This window comes from Microtus pennsylvanicus, chromosome 1, assembly GCF_037038515.1.
Source record: "Microtus pennsylvanicus isolate mMicPen1 chromosome 1, mMicPen1.hap1, whole genome shotgun sequence".
Taxonomy (NCBI): Eukaryota; Metazoa; Chordata; class Mammalia; order Rodentia; family Cricetidae; genus Microtus; species Microtus pennsylvanicus.
In genome coordinates this window covers 98,172,609-98,190,756 of record NC_134579.1, presented here as the reverse complement: position 1 = coordinate 98,190,756, position 18,148 = coordinate 98,172,609, and the positions used below count along the sequence as shown (strand labels likewise).

The 18,148-nt window shown below is 45.9% G+C and overlaps 1 protein-coding gene and 1 pseudogene across 1 annotated transcript; both read left to right on the top strand.

Annotated features, from left to right (window-relative positions):
* Positions 1-3,366: 3,366 nt before the first annotated feature.
* On the top strand, positions 3,367-7,370 carry LOC142840475 (tudor and KH domain-containing protein pseudogene; annotated as a pseudogene).
* Positions 7,371-14,010: 6,640 nt separating this feature from the next.
* On the top strand, positions 14,011-17,932 carry Lamtor4 (late endosomal/lysosomal adaptor, MAPK and MTOR activator 4). Its single transcript, XM_075975162.1, has 4 exons — positions 14,011-14,107; positions 14,545-14,625; positions 17,219-17,336; positions 17,607-17,932. The coding sequence occupies exons 1-4, from the start codon at positions 14,105-14,107 to the stop codon at positions 17,702-17,704; spliced, it is 300 nt and encodes a 99-aa protein (XP_075831277.1). The 5' UTR covers positions 14,011-14,104; the 3' UTR covers positions 17,705-17,932.
* Positions 17,933-18,148: the final 216 nt, after the last annotated feature.

Sequence of the window (18,148 nt, the reverse complement as noted above, 5' to 3'; positions counted from 1 at the left end):
GCCTGTGCCTCAGAGAGCAGAGCTCTCGCTTCTGCCCTGGAGATGGGAGCATGGTGTCTCTCTCCAGAGAGCAGAGCTGTCGAGTCTGAGCTCACTTCCTCTTTCTCCCAGCATTCTGTTCTGTTTACTCCACCCACCTATGTCTTAACCTATGAGGGCCAAGCAGTTTCTTTATTGCTTAACCAATGAAATCAACAGATTGATATATGACACTCCCACATTCCCACTTTCTCTTCTATGAGGTTTAGTGTGGCTGGCTTTATGTTGAGGTCTTTGATCCATTTGGACTTGAGTTTTGTGCATGGTGATAGATATGGGTCTATTTTCATTTTTCTACATGTTGATATCCAGTTCTGCCAGCACCACTTATTAAATATGCTTTCTTTTTTCCATTTGATATTTTTTGCTTCTTTATCAAATATCAGGTGTTTGAAAATGTGTGGATTGATATCCGGATCTTTTATTTGGTTCCGTTGGTCCTCCTGTCTGTCCTTATGCCAGTACCAGGCTGTTTTCAGCACTGTAGCTCTGTAGTAGAGTTTGAAGTCAGGAATTGTGATGCCTCCAGAATTTCTTTTATTGTACAGGATTGTTTTGGCTATCCTGGGTTTTTTACTTTTCCAAATGAAGTTGAGTACCATTCTTTCAAGGTCTTTGAAGAATTTTGCTGGTATTTTGATGGGCATTGTGTTGAATCTGTAAATTGCTTTCAGTAAGATTGCCATTTTTACTATATTAATTCTGCCAACCTAAGAGCATAGGAGATCTCTCCCCTTTCTGGTATCTTCTTCAATTTCTTTCTTCAAAGATTTAAAGTTCTTGTCATACAAGTCTTCCACTTGTTTTGTTAGAGTTACTCCAAGATATTTTATGCTATTTGTGGCTATTGTGAAGGGTTTTGATTCTCTGATTTCTTCCCCAGCCCTTTTATCATCTGTGTACAGGAAGGATACTGCTTTTTTTGAGTTAATCTTGTATCCTGCTACATTGCTGAAAGTGTTTATTAGTTGTAAAAGTTCCTTGGTAGAATTTTTGGGATCACTTATGTAAACTATCATATCATCAGCAAACAGTGAGAGTTTGACTTCTTCTTTTCCAATTTGTATCCCCTTGATCTCCCTTTGGTGTCTTATTGCTCTAGCTAGGACTTCAAGAACTATATTGAATAGATACGAAGAGAGTGGACAGCCTCATCAAATGCATCTTAACCTTATCCCAATCATACTTGCTTTCATTAAATCTTAAGGGTGTAGTACAGTAGGAAGAGACATTCCAATCACATTTTAATTTTATCTGTTTTTCAAAATTTCTAACTGATCCCCTAACAATATGGCAACTTGCCTTAACTCAGTTAATTCACTCACTGTCTCATTATCAATCTTGTTTTGTTCAGTCCAAAGTTCTGTTGAATGTTCTTGCCACTCTAACGAATTCAGCAGTTTGGTTTCCTTATGAAGCGTCACTGCAGCTATTGCTGCTGTAGCCGTCAATGCAATGATTCCCATAATAACTGCAATAACCAGTCCAACCATTTGACCTGTTCTTTTCAATGTTCTCTCAGTGAGCTTCTGCAGCAGGACCATCGCAGGGAGAGCCTTGCATGGCTTTTGACAACCTCACTGGTATCCAGATTGCTGGTCTTGCTCTAAGAATATATAAACTTTCAAAGGATAAATTTTAAAGCATACTAGAATTAACACAGGTATGAAGGGCACAGAGTTCGCAAGTGATGCTGTGACTATTAGGGTGTCACTGTGCAGGCACTTTTAGTAGCGAGTAAAGAAATGGTACAATGCCATAAATGGATGGCTTTGATTTAGTCTAAAAGACAAAGTATAGTTATCATCCTTAATGTTTAATTTTCCTTCCCATGCCTTAAGAGGGTAGAAGGCACTTGGCAATTTCCACAAGTTAGTCTGAATTGAAGAGCCAGATTGTAGGACAGGACTTGACAGCCCAACTCCATCAGATAAGTTCATTAACAGAAGCACTAATTTCCACAGTACCATTCAAATTATACTGTTTCCATATTAACTCTAAGTGAAAATATCTTCCTTGAGGTGATCCAAAATGGCTCCAGTCTACGACATCTCCTTGGGAGATATTAATTAGCACTTGAGGCCTCTTACTCTGACATTGTTGCCGATGCATCAAGTCAGATTCTTTGTTGCTGACCCGCATCTCACAGAACAGTAGATTTCTGGAACTAATATCATTAATCTCCTGCCCTTTAAAACCAGATGCTTGAAGCATATAAAACTTGTTATGATAATCTTAGGTAGCACTGACTATGGAAAGTCATACATGATAGGTTATCTTTAGGCATTGAATTTCATTTCCCATGCAAAAAGAAATTCCCTGTACGCCCTCAGTGTAGTGTTCATCCACTCTATCCTCCTCCATCCGCTGAGAAGGACCTCTGTTGTCGTATGGACCAAGTAGCCATGAAGATTCATTAGCCACTACAGGAATATCCATATCTCCCCAACTTATTGCTGTGTTAATTGGAGAGCTGGGGATAAAAGCCTGATATGTATAGTTTGCCCCTGTTACCGGTATAACTACCACAAATAAGCATGCAAGGAACAGATCTATAGCATTCAGGCTTCTGAGTCATGTCATTCCCCTCCCCTTTGTCACAAATTCTTTTTTTTTTTTTTTTTTTTTTTTTGGTTTTTCGAGACAGGGTTTCTCTGTGGCTTTGGAGCCTGTCCTGGAACTAGCTCTGTAGACCAGGCTGGTCTCGAACTCACACAGATCCACCTGCCTCTGCCTCCCGAGTGCTGGGATTAAAGGCCTGCGCCACCACCGCCCGGCTTTATACATTTTTTCTTTTTTTTGGTTTTGTCACAAATTCTTAAACTGTCCCCAGGTGAGAGGCTTTGTTATCTGCTCCAGAGGTCTTTTGTTTCCCAGGGGCATCTCAACAGCTGCAGCGTCTGGGAGATGTCTCAAGCTCATGCTGGATTTTTTAAAATCAATTCTGATGGGATCCACAATCCTTTATCTCCTGTGGAAACATAAGCATAACCTCGGCCCTAACTTAATATTTTCGCTGGACTATTTTCATGTTAAAACATTTAAAACTGACAATCCTGGAGTCCCTTTGTCCTGAGGGAACTTGTCCTTCCAGTTCTTAAAGTGGTCAGCTTCTTTGTCCTTCTTCAGCGGATCCTTTATCCTTCTTCAAGCCACACGTTGGGCACCAAAATGTCGTGAATGTCAACACAGGTGTTGGGTTCATGCTAGTCCCTTGAAAGTGCTTGCTCACATAGGGAGCCACGGGCGGCGACGCGGGTGACGTGCAAGGCGAAGCGTGTGGCGTGCGCCTCGGAGGAGCGGATGTTAGTCAGAGTACAGCAGAAAATGTCCACTGAACGAACTTCATGGACAAGCTTGTCCACTATTCAAAAAATAGCCCTGGGCCTTGGGATCCCAGCAAGTGCAACAGTTGCCTACATCCTATACCTCCGATACAGGGAAAGCAGAGAAGAGCGATTGACATTTGTTGGCGAAGATGACATCAAGATAGAGATGCGGGTTCCCCAGGAGGCTGAGAAGCTCACTATTGGTCGACAAGGAGCCAATATTAAACAGCTGCCGAAGCAGACAGGCGCTCGGATTGATGTGGACACAGAGGATGTAGGTGATGAGCGAGAGCTGCTGATCAGCGGGTTTCCTGTTCAGGTGTGCAGGGCTAAGGCGGCATCCGTCAGATCCAGACAGAGAACACCCCAGTGTCTGAGCAACTCTCACTGCCCCCAGAGATTTGTGGGCAGAATCACGGGGAGAGGTGGCGAGACGATTCGCTCTATCTGTAAGGCCTCTGGAGCCAAAATCACTTGTGACAAAGAATCAGAGGGAACGTTACTACTGTCAAGACTTATAAAAATCTCAGGGACACAGAAGGAAGTGGCAGCAGCTAAGCATTTGATATTGGAGAAAGTTTTGGAAGATGAAGAGCTTCGGAAAAGAATTGTCCATTCTTCAGAAACCAGAGTCCCACGAAAGCAGGCGATCAGTGTGCGAGGAGAGGCAGGGACAGAGCCAGGTGGAGCTGACGAAGCAGCTTGATGGAAGAATACCAAGTCTAGCATGGGGCCAGCTGCACCCCCGGAGGTTCCTCTCTGCAAAGGAGGTGGTGATATGGTTGATCCTGGACCAAAAGAAGGTTCCTGTGAGAAACCTAAAGATGACGGCTTTCAGAATTCGGGTACCCAGACCAGTCCAGGGACTGTTTGAAGGTATGTAATGAAGAGGAGTCTATTAACCATGCGAAAGATGGGAATGCTGGATTAACTGACCTAAAATAAGAAACAATTAAAAATTCTGTTTTTGTGATTTCCATCTCTGCCCCCCCGCTGCCATGCTCCCGGCCACCCAAGAGTGCTGCATTTAATAAAGCCCGGACATTTTATTCGATTTGATTTGCCTGATTGGATTTCCTTGTGTCAGTGGAGTGGCTCGTTTTAGGCTTTTTCCTAACAATAAGGCCAAGTGCAAATTCTCGACTCACTAGGTGCCACGGTTTTCTTGGTTTTCAGCTTTCCTCCTTCCACACTTTAGTTTAAGGCAGTTGGGAAATAGAATTTTGGCTTTCTTTGAGTATCAGCATTTTTGGAAGCTGTCAGATGCTTACGGATTCTTATCTCTATGAGCTATTGTCTTTTTCCCTGGGCTGTCTTCTGTGGTTGCACTGGTTAGACTTTCGATTCATTCTGTTTGTAATTGTGAAAGCACCTGGGGATTCAAGGCCACGTGAGAACCACCCGTCCTTCTAGGCTATGCTTTTCCTGCTGTATTTCCACCCTACCAGTTTAGTTTGATGATGCATGATCTAGATAACTCTCCCGATTTAGAATCATAGAACCTTCACAGATCCGAGTGGGTGTTCTGATAATACATGAGGGTACCCCCTCTACAGTGTGCATGTGCAAGGTAGTTTCGAGATGGGGTACAGTGGGGAGTCATGGCGGAAGTCATGTTTTTGAGCCAAGGTTCACAGATGGAGAGATTTGCCTGAAAACATCCAGTTGGGAGAGAAGAATGCAATGTTTGGTGCAACCATGTAAGTCTTTCCTGCAATACTGAAGGTCAGTGTGTGAGGGAGAAGAAAACAATCTATGTGAGAAGGGCGAGAGAGGGAGAGTCCTGCAGGAACCTTCAGTGGGCCTGCATTTGGAATATGAAGCAGGTAGGGATTAAATTCTGAAGCCAGAGAGGTGAGAAACCAAATCATCCTCTTGTATAAAGACAATGATGAATAATTTACCTGGTGTCAATCTGGAGAGCCACTGAAGTGCTCGGCAGGGGCTTGACTAGAATATAGTTACATTGTGAAGTTTTGCATAGGCTTTATATCTTTGGGGAATTCTCAGAAAAGATTCACATTGGGTGATAAAAGGTATCTGCTAAAAACAAAAGATGGATTAGGAGTAGGTGCTAATTCCCCAAAGCTAGGCCCAGTGTAGCCCAGCAGGAATTCTGCCACGCGTCTGTCTGCTCTCCCTCTCTAAATATCCTGTCTGTTTGCTGCAATGTTGGATGGAGGAGTTGAGCACACACCAATTCTCCCTGTCTTTTTCTTTACTCCTGTTTAATTCTGCATGTATGTGTATGTAACTTGGATTCAACTCTGTGTGTGTGTGCATGTAACCACTGTTTAAAAAAATATGTTTTAAATGGCAACCATGAGGCTCTTTTCTATCTTGGCTGGTGACCTCATCATGATGTAAGCAGCTACATGGCTGGCAGCCATCTTTTACTGAGGTTAAAGAGCAAACTTGTTAGTCCCAGTGAGCTAGCTCTATGTCCATTTTATCTCCCTTTAGAGTTGGGGGCTTCACTCCAGACCCCTGGCATCCATTTTGGAATGTTGGGCAGAAAACTCCATTTCAAGCCACCTCCCCTGGGAGTTGCCTCAATCCAAACTGCACCTCTAAGAAAGCCCGCCAAACAGTGACCCCTCCCCAGTGAGGGTCAAGACAGCTACCACAAGCTATATAAACTGCAGCCCAGAGAATGAACATGTGATCTCTCTTTTTTCCTCTCCGGCGTTCATTCTAGTTCTCCTTTCCCCCACCCCTTGCCCCCAGGAGTGCTGGTACCCATTAAACCTGGGTTCCTTCTAATTTGGTCTGATCTTGTTTGATTTGGATTATTGGCTTGTTGGTCAGAAAAATACTTAACACTAAGTACCTATGTCTTTGCCAAGTTTTCAACGCCAAATGTTTGGGTTAAGGCTTCACCTCAGCCCCTGGCATCCATATACCCAAAGAGTCTGGAATGTTTGATTGGAAAGCTCCATCCCAAGCCCCCTCCCCTGGGAGTTGCCTCAGTCCAGACTCCATCTCTGAGAAAGCCCACCAAACAATGACCCTTCTCCTCAGAGATGCTCAAGACCCCTCTCACAGGGTATTTAAGCAGCAACCCAGAGAACAAACACGTGGTTTCCCTGTCTTCCTTCCCCATCTGCTCTCTAAGGACCTGGAAGGCCACCCAGGAGTCTTGGTATCCATTAAGCCTGTTTTTTTCTTTTCCTAATTCGGTTTGATTTGGTCTGATTTGGATCATTGCATTGGTGGAGACATTTTTTGGACCACAAAAATTTTTCACCAAGCCTCTAGAGAATTTAAATAAATAAGTGGTGGCCTATGGTTGATAAATAAAGTACTTGATAAATAAAATATACATTCTGTAGTGGAGTTTCTGGTCCCCCAAAGTGTCCTTTTCCCAGAGTTGGGCATTTGGGCAGAGGCTTCAATGGCTTGCCAAGGGCAATGCTGGCCTCTGTGCTCCTTCAGTACCTGCTCACAGTCCCCTCTTCTCTGTTTCCATTTGGCCCTGGTGATCTTTTTCATATCACGTTTCCTTGCCTTCTCTGGAAACAGCAATGAAAGTTTGATACATATTTGTTCTGTTTCATTTTTTATTATTGACTTCCCACCGGTATCTCCTGGTGAATTGGATAGAAGAGGGGGTCAGGGTAACGCTGTGGTGATGGGCAAGGACCAGGTGCTTTAAGGTTGGTTTATGTGAAGACAGGAAAGTGTAAGTGTTGATAAGGAGAAAGCCATCTGAGATGTAGAAAAGAATGAAACGTGTTCCCGAGTTCTCCCTCCCTCTCTCTCTCTCTCTCTCTCTCTCTCTCTCATTCTGTTACTGTTCCCAATCTTGACATTGATTGATTGGTCTGATAAGCTATTAGTCTAGCTCTGGCAGAGTACTAAACACTATACTCTACCACTACAGTATCATAGCCACAAGGTCAGGATTTTAAATTCTCTTTGGTTGCTTTCTAATGTGTCTAAAATGGATCTCTTTTTGTAGACTCCAAGTTCTTGTGAGCTGCAGGGAGTTGACTTGGATCCACCTGGAACAGCATCTTGCCAGATCCAAGCGGTGCCCGAATTTCCACAGAGCCTGGACAGTGAAGTGAACCAGCCAGATACTCCAGGATGGGGCCAGCACCCCAGAATTCTCAGGTCTCAATGGTTACAATGCCCCCGGGTCAGTAGAACGCAGTCTTGAGAACACAGCATCCTCGTTCCTGTCTCACCGCCCCCCCCTTCTAACTCCTCACCTTTTTATGGTAAACAAAAGGGAAGGATGTCAGTCTGCAGGCATCTGTACTGGCCCGCCCTGTGTCCTACAGGGCACCTCCTCCCCTGCAGCCACTAAGAGCGCCTCTGTGCACTTTATTTACTGCCCCCCTCTAAAAGGCAGGCCTTGCCCACCTCCCTCTCTCTCTCATTTTCTCTTTTGCCACTTTTGTCCCCAGGACTGGTCTCTGGCCCCTCTCTGCCCCCTTTCTGTCCCTTATCTGCCCCTTCTCTCTTCTCTTCCAATAAACCTCCCATGTGGGTCCTGTTGTATGGCGTGACTCCTTCTGGCCATTTTAAAATAAATTATGACAGCTTGAATTTTTTTATTTATTTTAAATTGACAGGCCATCACCAAACACATGTCATATCTGACACAGAAAACCAATAATAGCATTAATGTCTCAGGTCAATTGTATCAGTCACCTTTTCCCCCTATGAATGACTTGATCCATAGGCAGCAGGCAGAGAGAGAGAGAGAGAGAGAGAGAGATTTGGCATGATCTTTCAAAACCTCAAAGCCCACCCATGTGACACACTTCTTCCAACAAGGTCACAACTACACAACTATTCCAACAAGACCACCGTACCTAACTGTTCAAATTCAGTCGTTCTCAACCTTCCTAATGCTGTGACCCTTTACTATAGTTCCTCATGTCGTGGTGACCCCCAACCATAAAATTATGGTTGCCCCTGAACAGAACATTTAAAGATCAAAGAGGAACACATACCTTTAGTCCCAGCACTTGGGAGACAGAAGCAGAGGGATCTTTGAGGTCAAGGCCAGCCTGGTCTGCAGAGTTCATTCCAGGACAGTCAGAGCTAAACAAAGACACCCGGCCTCAAAAGAACAAAACAAAACAAAACAAGATAAAGCAAAAGGACACGAAGTTGGAAAGAGGTGGAAATGGACCTGGAGGAGAAGAGTAGAGGGGTGAGAAATGTCAAAATATGTTACAGGTGTGTATGAAATTACCAATAATTAATAAAAATACTCCCTATGCATGCCTATACGGAAAGAAGTAAATATGTTTCAAAAAAGAAAAGAAATAGTGCCTCAAAAGGCAAAATAAAACAGCAAAGGAAGTAGCAATTGAATCTTAGTGCCACTACCACCTAGCCATACTCAAATGGCAGCAGTTTTCTCCACAGGGCTCAAACTTGTGTAAAAACTAAATGACGTCCTTGATCACTGTGGGACAATGGTCTTTTATCTTGTCACTTGTATTATTTTAATAAAATTTTAATTCGCCAATAGCCAGGCAGGAAGTAGAGGTGGGGCGATGAGAACAGGAGAATTCTGGGAAGAGGAAAGAGTTCAGTCTGCAATCGTCACCCAGACACAGAGGAAGCAAGATGAGAACACCTTGCTAATAGACGGTACCAAGCCACACGGCTAACACAGACAAGAATTATGGGCTAATATAAGATGTAAGAGTTAATAAGAAGCCTGGGCTGATAGGCCAACCCGTTTATAATTGATGCAGACCTCGGTGTGTTTCTTTGGGACTGAATAGCTGCAGGACCGGGAAGGACAGCAAAGCTCTGTCAACACTTGATTGCTCTCCCGTCCATCTGTCAGATGATTATGATGTTTGTGATTTTCATATAAGCTTTATATTATCCTTAAAGTGCAATCATGATACACACCTGGATACACACACACACTCATACTCACACACACACACACACACACCCTCCGCCTTCCTAGATCTCAGCAGATAAATGGGTGAAGTCAGACCGGGTAGCTTTCCTTCTGCAACTTGCTTTAAATATAATAATAATAATAATTATTATAATTACTTATGTGAATGTGTATATCTACCACAGCATGTATGTGATGACAGAAGATGACTTTGGGGAGTCAGTTTATCTTTTTCATTTTGTCGAGGCCCCGACTCTCTTATTTTTCTACAGGCTAGTTGGCCTGTGAACTTGGACGATTGACCTCTGCCTCTCCACCTCTCTGTAAGAGTACTGGATGGCAGGTGTGGGTTCTGGTTATTGTCAGGCTTGCCTAGCAAGTACTTTCAGCAACTGATCTGGAACTCGGAGATCCGCCTGCCTCTGCCTCCTGGGTGCCGGGATTAAAGGCGTGCGCCACCACTGTCCAGCTTGTTTTCATTCTTTCTTTCCCTGTTGTGGACATGTAGGTTGATTCTATATTTTAGCTGTTATAAGTAGTATTTCAATAAACACGTCAATACAGATATCTATTCAGCATATTGATCTTGTTTCCTTTTGTTATATGCATAGTATTGGGATGGCTGAATCACAAGGTAGCTTCTTAAAATTAAAACATCTTATTAATCTAGATTAAGTACACCTGTGCACATCTGAGTCTTGAGTTTGCTCATGTTTAAGTGTAATGCACATGGAGGCCAGAAGAGGGCACCAGATCCCGCCTGCAGCCGCAGTTACGGGCAGTTGGAAATCATCTGATGTAGGTGCCAGGAACTGAACTCCAGTCTTCAGTAAGAGCAGCAAGCACTCTTAACTATGGGGCCATCTCTCCGGACCCATGTGGTAGTTCTGTTTTTAATTCTTTGAGGAAACGTCATACTGCTTTCCATAATGGTTGTACTAATTTACATTGTCTCCAGCAGGCACAAGGATTCCTTTTCTTTGGGTCTTACCAACACTCACTACTTTTATTTTATAATAACTGTCCCAGGAGCTGGTGCGATGGCTGAGAGCACTGGCTGCTTTTCTGGAGGAACTAGGGGTTCAGTTCCTAGCACCCATATGGATCTGACACCCTTTTCTGGCCTCAGGTAGCACTGTACTATGCGTGGAACATAGACACGCAGGCAAAACACCCCAACACATAAAATAATAAACCTACAGAAATACCCATTCTAGCAGGTAGGGGGTAGTTTTGGTATGCATTTCCCTAGTCGTTAGTGATGTGGAACGCCCTTGATAGCTGGTGTCACGGACACTCATTGTCAGTTGTCATATGCCATATAAATGCACTGGGTAGCTGGCTCTGGAAGCAGAGCTGCAACCCTCATCCCCAACTCCACCTCCATTTCAGGCATAAACGTGCTTGTCTCAAGGGGTCTTCCAAGGTCTAGGGATGGGCTGGCCCCCTAACTCCGAGAGAAAGGGAACAAACATCAAAAGAGCCCAAGAGTGACGATACTGGCCTGTCAGTACACAGCGATACACATCTTTAATCACGGAACTCTGGAGGCAAAGGCAGGAGCATCTCTGTGAGCACCAGGCCAGCCGAGTCTACAGTGTGAGACTCTGTCTCAAACCCAGCCAACCAAGCAAAGTGCCCTGTGAATGACTGGCAGGTGACCCGTTTCCTAGAGGTCCTAGTGTTGGTCTGAAGGGGCCTGCAGCGGGAGAGAGGCTGAAAGCTCAGCCATGGGGTGAAAACCCAGGTCAGTTTTCGCTGGATGTCTGTAAGCTCCCAGTTTGATGGTTTTTATTCTTCACTTAGAAGCCTTCCACAAGGAGACATTCTACTCTGCCCAGGACTGTCTGTCTGTTGGTTTCTGTCTTTCTGTCTGTCTGTCTGTCTTAAAGAGGGGTTTCCCAAATTAGTGTCTGCTAGATACTTGAGTACCCAATTCAATTGCTTTGTGCTCTCTCTCTCTCTCTCTCCCTCTCTTTCTCTCTCTCTCTCCTTCTTAATAAAGTCACTCGTTAAAAACCAAAATTTTGGTCACAGTAAATCAGCCTCTGAACTGTACAAACCAGAGATTGATATTTGTGTATCCACCTCAGAAAAAACTCTCGACATTTCCCACCCGTTAATGAATTACACGGTTCCTCAAGCTGTTGTCTGAATGACAGATATTTAGGTATTGACTTCACACCAGTTATATGGTTTCAGGTATTTTCTCCCATCCTTTATATTGTCCCGCTTTTATTTCATTGGTCATTTCCTTTGCTCAGCAGAACTTTTTCAATCTGATGCGGTCTTGTGTGTTAGTTAATTTTCTGGTGGTTGTGACAAAGTCCTGTACTTGAAGACTCGTGGTTTCGGGCGGGGGGGGAGGAGTTCATCTTGGTGGTGGGAAGGCCTGGCGGTGGGAGCACCAGGCAGCTGCCTGGTCACATGGCGTCCACAGTCAGCAAGCAGAGAGATGGCCGCTGGGACTCAGCTAGCTTTCTCATTAGTCAGTCTGGGATGCCAGTCCACTAGGTGGCGCTGCTCACATTCGGGTGCTGCCCGCTCTTCAGTGAAACTTTTCTGAGACTTGTCACAGAGAGACCTTAATTTCAGTTCCATTAACAGTGACATCCCACTTGTTTGGGGGCAATTTGTTGCTTATGGTTTTGTTGTTATATTAAAAACTCATTGCCAAGGCCGGTTTCAACGTAGAATTCTATGCTTGCTTTTAGGAGTATTAGTTTCGCGCCTACAAGAGATCCTGTCTCAGAGAAAAGACACAGGGGTACCCGCCAATTTTAACGAGTGTTTGGAACGCAGGAGATACCCAGTACACACTCGGTGACGGAACAAGAAACATCGATGTCGACATGAGTTGTGTGAGTCACATTATGGCCAAAGGAAACAGTACTGGGTGAAGAATAGGCCTTGCAAAGAGTTCATCCGTACTAATAAAAACGTCAGGAGGAAGTTTTTAAATGCAGTTTATGTCATTACATGGGCTGTCTGTTGTCAAAAATCAGCATTTTCTGTGTTTTTAATAGTTTCTGTGTTAATAACCATGTCTGACTCTATGCCTGAAAGGAAATGAAAAATTGCCTTCTGACTTTATGCCCTTAAAAAAATTCTTACTTTTAAAATTGTGTGTGTGCATGCGTGTGCACATGCATGTATGTGCCCACAGAGGCCTGAAGAGAGAAAACATCAGATTCCCTAGAGCCGGAGCTTGTGGGTTGACTAACATGGATGCTGGGAACCAAATGCAGGTCCTCTGGAAGAACAGCACATGTTCTTAACCTCCAAGCAATCTCTCTAGACCCTCATTTCCTTCTTGATTACTGAATGCCAAGCGTTCTTGGATGGTTTACTCAACTGCTATAAAAAAAAGGTAAAATGTAGTTTTAAAAACCTGCATAATTTGCCCATAGGGCAAAGGAAAAAGCTTTGGACTTGGCATCAGAAAATCGAGACTAGAAACTGACCCTGCCACCGGCCAGTTGTAGGCCTGGAAACGAGGTTCAACCTCTGCACTTCCCCCATCTGCAACATGGAGCTATCACCGGGAAGTTAAGGGGGCGCTATTACAGGGTTAGGAATGAGAGTTTTTGATAAATGTGTATAGATGAAAATGATCTGAGTAATAAATGGAAAAACAAATAAATAAAAGCTGCCCCTAGCCAGCTGTGGCAGCACACAGCTGTGGCCTCTGCACTTGGGAGGTGGAAACAGGACCTTCAGGAACTCAAGACCATCTACATGAAGTCCTATATCAAAACAAAACAAAACAAACAAAACTCCAAATATGCCTAAGCATCACAAGTACCTAAGGTCAGGGAATGGCTTGTATATTTAGCATCTCTGAACAACTTTCTCTTGCTAATATCTACTAATTTAAAACGCTTTAGAGACAGTCTCACTATTAAGCGTAAAGTAGCCTCGAACTCAAGATCTGCCCACTGAAAAGAGGGGTGGGGGATAATTCACACATCTTAAAATTCTCTATTTCAAAGTGTATGGTTCAGTGACCTCGGCACAATCACAATGATGTGCAGTCTTCAACGCAATTCCAAAAAGCTTAAATTACCCTGTCCCTCCCCCCAACAAAAAAAAACCAGTAACAGTCACTTTCCCCACTACAACCACTAACATGCTTCCGGTTTTTCTGGGTTTGCCAGAAGTTTACATGTATTGGTCAGGGTCTCGGTAGGTAGGTAGCTCATGCTCAGACTGGCTTTGAACTCGCTATTTAGTTGAGGGGCCTCTGAAGTCATCTCTCAGCCGACATCTTGTTTTCGAGATTCTCATGCTTCATTGTGTCAGGACCTTATTCCCTTGTATTGATCATATGCTATTGTGTGTGTGCATCAAATCTGATGTACCCATTCAGAGTTATATTTGGGTTGCTTCACCCTTAAACGTCCTCAAGACAGAAGAGTAACATTGTGAACATCTTTTCATATGCAAACCTTCGTCTTTCACGTTAGTTTCTCATTTCAGGTTCAGGTTGAAGCCGGGCACTCAGTGCCAGAGGTGTCCCGTACTCTCCTTACACCGCTAGATTGCGCTAGCTCCAGCTAGGAAGCCCCGGGTGCACATGCGCACATTCGTAGAGTGGGCGGTGGGGGGTGTGTCCCGCCCCCGCCCACTAGCCCGCTGATTCTTCCGACACTCTGGCCGGGTCGGGGAACTGCAACCAATCCACGAGTGTGTCCGGGAGCGGCGCTTCGCAGTGGTTGATGAAGTCTGATGACGTACAGCGCCCTCCAATCGGCGCGCGGAGGGCTGGGCTAGCGTCAGCTGGTGGGACCACGTGACCCGAGCCTGGCTCCGGAAGCTACCTATCCGGTAGAGAGCTCCCCCGGCACCTACGGCAGCGATGGTGAGTGAGGACGCATGCGCGGGCGTGCACGCCTAGGGTTCCGCGTCCCCGTTCCCCAAGCTTCAGTTGCCCCCTATGGCCTGCCCTAGGCTCTTACCTTCATTCCACCCTGGGAACGAGAGGGAACGGAGATGGGAGGGAGGCGACAGGGAGGGCTGGAGAAAGCTCTGCCACCGGGTGTTCTGCGGCTGGGGAATAGTCTAGATGGCACAAGGGGCGGGGCACAAGGGGGCTGGAGTGAGGAGGGCTGCGAGGAGGGGCTAGGAAGGTCTCCAGGGTCGTCTACACGACAGTGGATGAGCTCGGGGGTCCAGTAGTGGCCGCAGATAGAGACTCCGTCTTACAAGCCACTTAGAGGGTCTGGAAGGGCCAATTCAGGAGGAAGATGGGTCTGCAAGGCTGTCATGCTTCTCACCCCTTGCCTCTTTACCCACTAGACTTCCGCACTGACCCAGGGGCTGGAGCGAATCCCAGACCAGCTTGGCTACCTGGTACTGAGCGAAGGTGCAGTGCTGGCGGTGCGTTGTGGGAAAGTGAGGCGTGCGAGCAGGGCGTGGGCGGGACTGAGTGTGTATGTGTGTTGGCGAGGTCCTTTTGGGATACACAACCCAGAAATACCATCAGATATTGCCCAGTTTCTCCCAGTTGTCTATTTTTTGTCCTCTGGCTCCCTGCCATATATTGAGCTTTTAGTAATTAACGTCTGGAATCCAAGTCTTTTGTTTTATGGTATAAAAGAGGTTTGTATCCAAAGGGCTGGGGATGTAGCTCAGTTCAGAGAGTTAATTTGCTTAGCGCGCTCGAAGCCTTGGGTTCAGTCCCCCGCACTACATAAACCAGGTGGGACATAACCTGTCATCCCAGCACTTGGAAGGAGTTCAGGGTTATCCTTGGCTACGTAGTGAATTCATCCCAGCCTGGACTACATGTAACCTTGCCTCAAAAAAAAGGGGGGGGGGAGTTTACCAGCTTTCTAAAGTCATACAACTAGTTTGATGATAACTAATAACTTATAGTGTGTTTTTATTTAGTATAGCTTTAAAACTCAATGGGACATGGGAGTGCATATAGGTGCCACAGCCAGTGAATGTCAGAGAACAACCCTCAGGAGTGAGTTCTTCCAACACGTGGGTCCTGAGGATTGAACTCGGGTCATCGGCATTGAGACAAGCACTCATATGTTTGAACCATTTCACCTGCACCTAGCTCGCAAGACTTCTTTAGAGGCAGGAATGAGCTGAGCTGCAAGGGCAGAAGGCTGTGAACGAGGCAAGAACTCAGGGCTGGGAGCTGGGCTTAACTGCCTGAGTGTCAGTGCCTGTCTGGGTGAGTTGTGGGTTTGTGTTGAAACGGTTTGAGCAGGAAGGATGATGTGGTAAGAATCTGATAGTGGAGGACTTCCTATGGCTAGCCTCGACATCTTTGGAGGAATCCTGAGGGCTATTTAAAACACAAACATGGCTCACTGCAATGGTTTAACATGGCTGTTACAGGAGTCATCTAGGTAGGAAATTAGACTGGTAGCAAGAAGGAACAAGGTATCTATTCTTCCCGCCCCCTTAGGAGAACCAGCTATGGTGGCGAACACCTTTTTTTTTAAAATAAAGATTTTATTTACTTTATGTATATGAGTGCTTTATCTGCATGATGCCTTTCTCCCAGAAGAGGGTATCAGGTTGCACAGATGGTTGTGAGCCATCATGCGGTTGCTGGGAATTGAACTCAAGACCTCTGCCAGAGCAGCCAGTGCTCTTAACTGCTGAGTCATCTCTCCAGCTCAGTTGTATCTATTTTGTAGAGTGCCTGCACATGTGTGTACAGGTATGTGTGCCCACGCACATGCAGAGGCCAGTGCAGGACAGTACAGTCCTGCTCTAACACTCTCTGCCTTATTTCTTGGGCCAGGGTCTCAGTAAACCTGGAGCTAGGCTTACAAGCCCTGAGTAAGCCCCAGCAGTCCACTTGTCCTGTGCCCCCTACGGTGCTGCAGTTGCAAGTGTGGCCAAGCCTGGCTGGGGATTTGAACTCAGGTCCTCTTGCTTGTACAGCAAGCGCTCTTATTCACTAAGCCATCTCTAGAGCCCAGCAGTGTTAGAGGTGTTCTGTATGTTGGTACTAACTATAGAAGATAAAAGTACTTCTGCATGTACATTACCTTTCTGAAGTACTCATCCAGTAGCGCTTTAAACTGGGAAAACCAGAAAAATACTATCGTGCCTGAACAAATGACTCAGGAAAGGAAGCTGACCAAGAAAGTGGCTAAGAATGTTGATGGCCTGACTGTAGATACTGAGTTTGAGGTGTACTGATAACAGGTATGTACAACATTTATTATGCAGGTACATAGTGCTCTCGTCTTCACAAGCCCATAAAATAGGTCCTGCTGAGCCCAACATACAGATAGGGAAACAGAGCAAAAGGAACTAAGCCTAGTAATATAGGCCCACTTAGAAGCAGTGAGGAGAGGAAGTTGAGACAGTCTGTACTACTGTCTAGAGGAAGTCTGGACTACTGTCCTAGCTAGAGGGAAAGCTTCAAAGACGAAGTGGGTGTTTCTGCTTCATAGCCTACAGACAGGACAAGTGGGAAGACTGGGAACAGGTGGAACCTTTAAAGACTGAGCAATTAGCTCAGTAGTGGAACATCTGCCTAGAATCCCCCAGTGAGGGGTTGGGTGTGGCTCAGTGGTAGAGCACCTGCCTAGAATCCCCCAGTGAGGGGCTGGGGTGTGGCTCAGTGGTAGAGCCCCTGCCTAGAATCCCCCAGTGAGGGGCTGGGGTGTGGCTCAGTGGTAGAGCACCTGCCTAGAATCCCCCAGTGAGGGGTTGGGAGTGTGGTAGATCATTTGATAAACACACTCGAGGTTTTGATCGCCAGCATGGATATCAGTAGAGCTGCAAATAAAGCCTGGTATTTCAGGATGAGAAACAGGATGGTACAAGGGATGGCAACACCATCATAAAGAAGCTTTAGGCAGAATTTTTCCAACGCTAGGCAACTTGAGACTATGGGAGACCATAACAAGTATGAGACCAGTGGTCCTGTGTCTTGAATTTGTTCCTAACTCTGGGCTCTCACTTTTTGCCCCCACTCTCCTCCATCCACATGCAGTCATCTGGGAACCTTGAGAACGATGAGCAGGCAGCCAGCACCATCTCAGAGCTGGTCAGCACAGCCTGTGGCTTCCGGCTGCACCATGGCACGAACGTCCCTTTCAAGCGCCTGTCTGGTGAGCTCCTGCCTTTGGTGGTGGGGTTTTTTTCTAGAGGCTTCTCTGTTTAGGGAAGGAGTATCTAGCTCCATTCCATTGACTCTCAATTCCTCCTGGGGTCCCTGGTTCAACTCCTGCCTTCAGTTTGAGATCCCTCTAGTATGAGAACCGAGTAATGAGGACGAGAAGGGTTTTCACAGCCGCCTCTCCTTTGTCTCATCCCAGCCAGTTCTGCTGTGACCTCACGGAGGCCACTGCACTCTTAACTGTGCTCCCTTCCCTCTCCAGTGGTCTTTGGTGAACACACGCTGCTGGTGACCGTGTCCGGACAGAGGGTGTTTGTGGTAAAGAGGCAGAACCGCGGTCGGGAACCTATTGATGTCTGAGCTGCAGAAGGCTCTGGCTGGACTGTGGACTGCTGCTGAGGCCTGTGACGGGGGACACTGTCCTCTGTCTTTCTCACTGCTGGAACTGGGCCTGTGCTCACCACCTCCTCACCCCATCCAAGTCACAAAGGCTAAGTGACTTCTGCGCTAAGGGAAACTGGCAAAAAGATCCCTCTTTTCTGCCTTCTGCACAATAAACAGCGATGCAGCCCTTCTTAGTGCTCACAATATGTGCACAGAATGATTTGTCTGCGTGGGGGTGGGGCTGAGGCCATCGCACCTTGTGCCTGTCTTTGACCCTCTAGGGCGATAGCTGTACCTCGGACCATCAGTGGGACAAGACCACCTCCAGGCATCACAGAACTGGGAAGTTGAGACAGGTGTGATGGTGCACATCTGTAATCCCAGCACTTGAGAGGCAGGTCAGGAGCATCAAGTTCAGAC

Coding starts and splice junctions, on each gene's coding strand:
- Lamtor4 (XM_075975162.1), top strand. Junction 14,626..17,218: donor GCGAAGGTGCAGTGCTGGCG/GTGCGTTGTGGG, acceptor ATCCACATGCAG/TCATCTGGGAACCTTGAGAA. Junction 17,337..17,606: donor CCCTTTCAAGCGCCTGTCTG/GTGAGCTCCTGC, acceptor TTCCCTCTCCAG/TGGTCTTTGGTGAACACACG.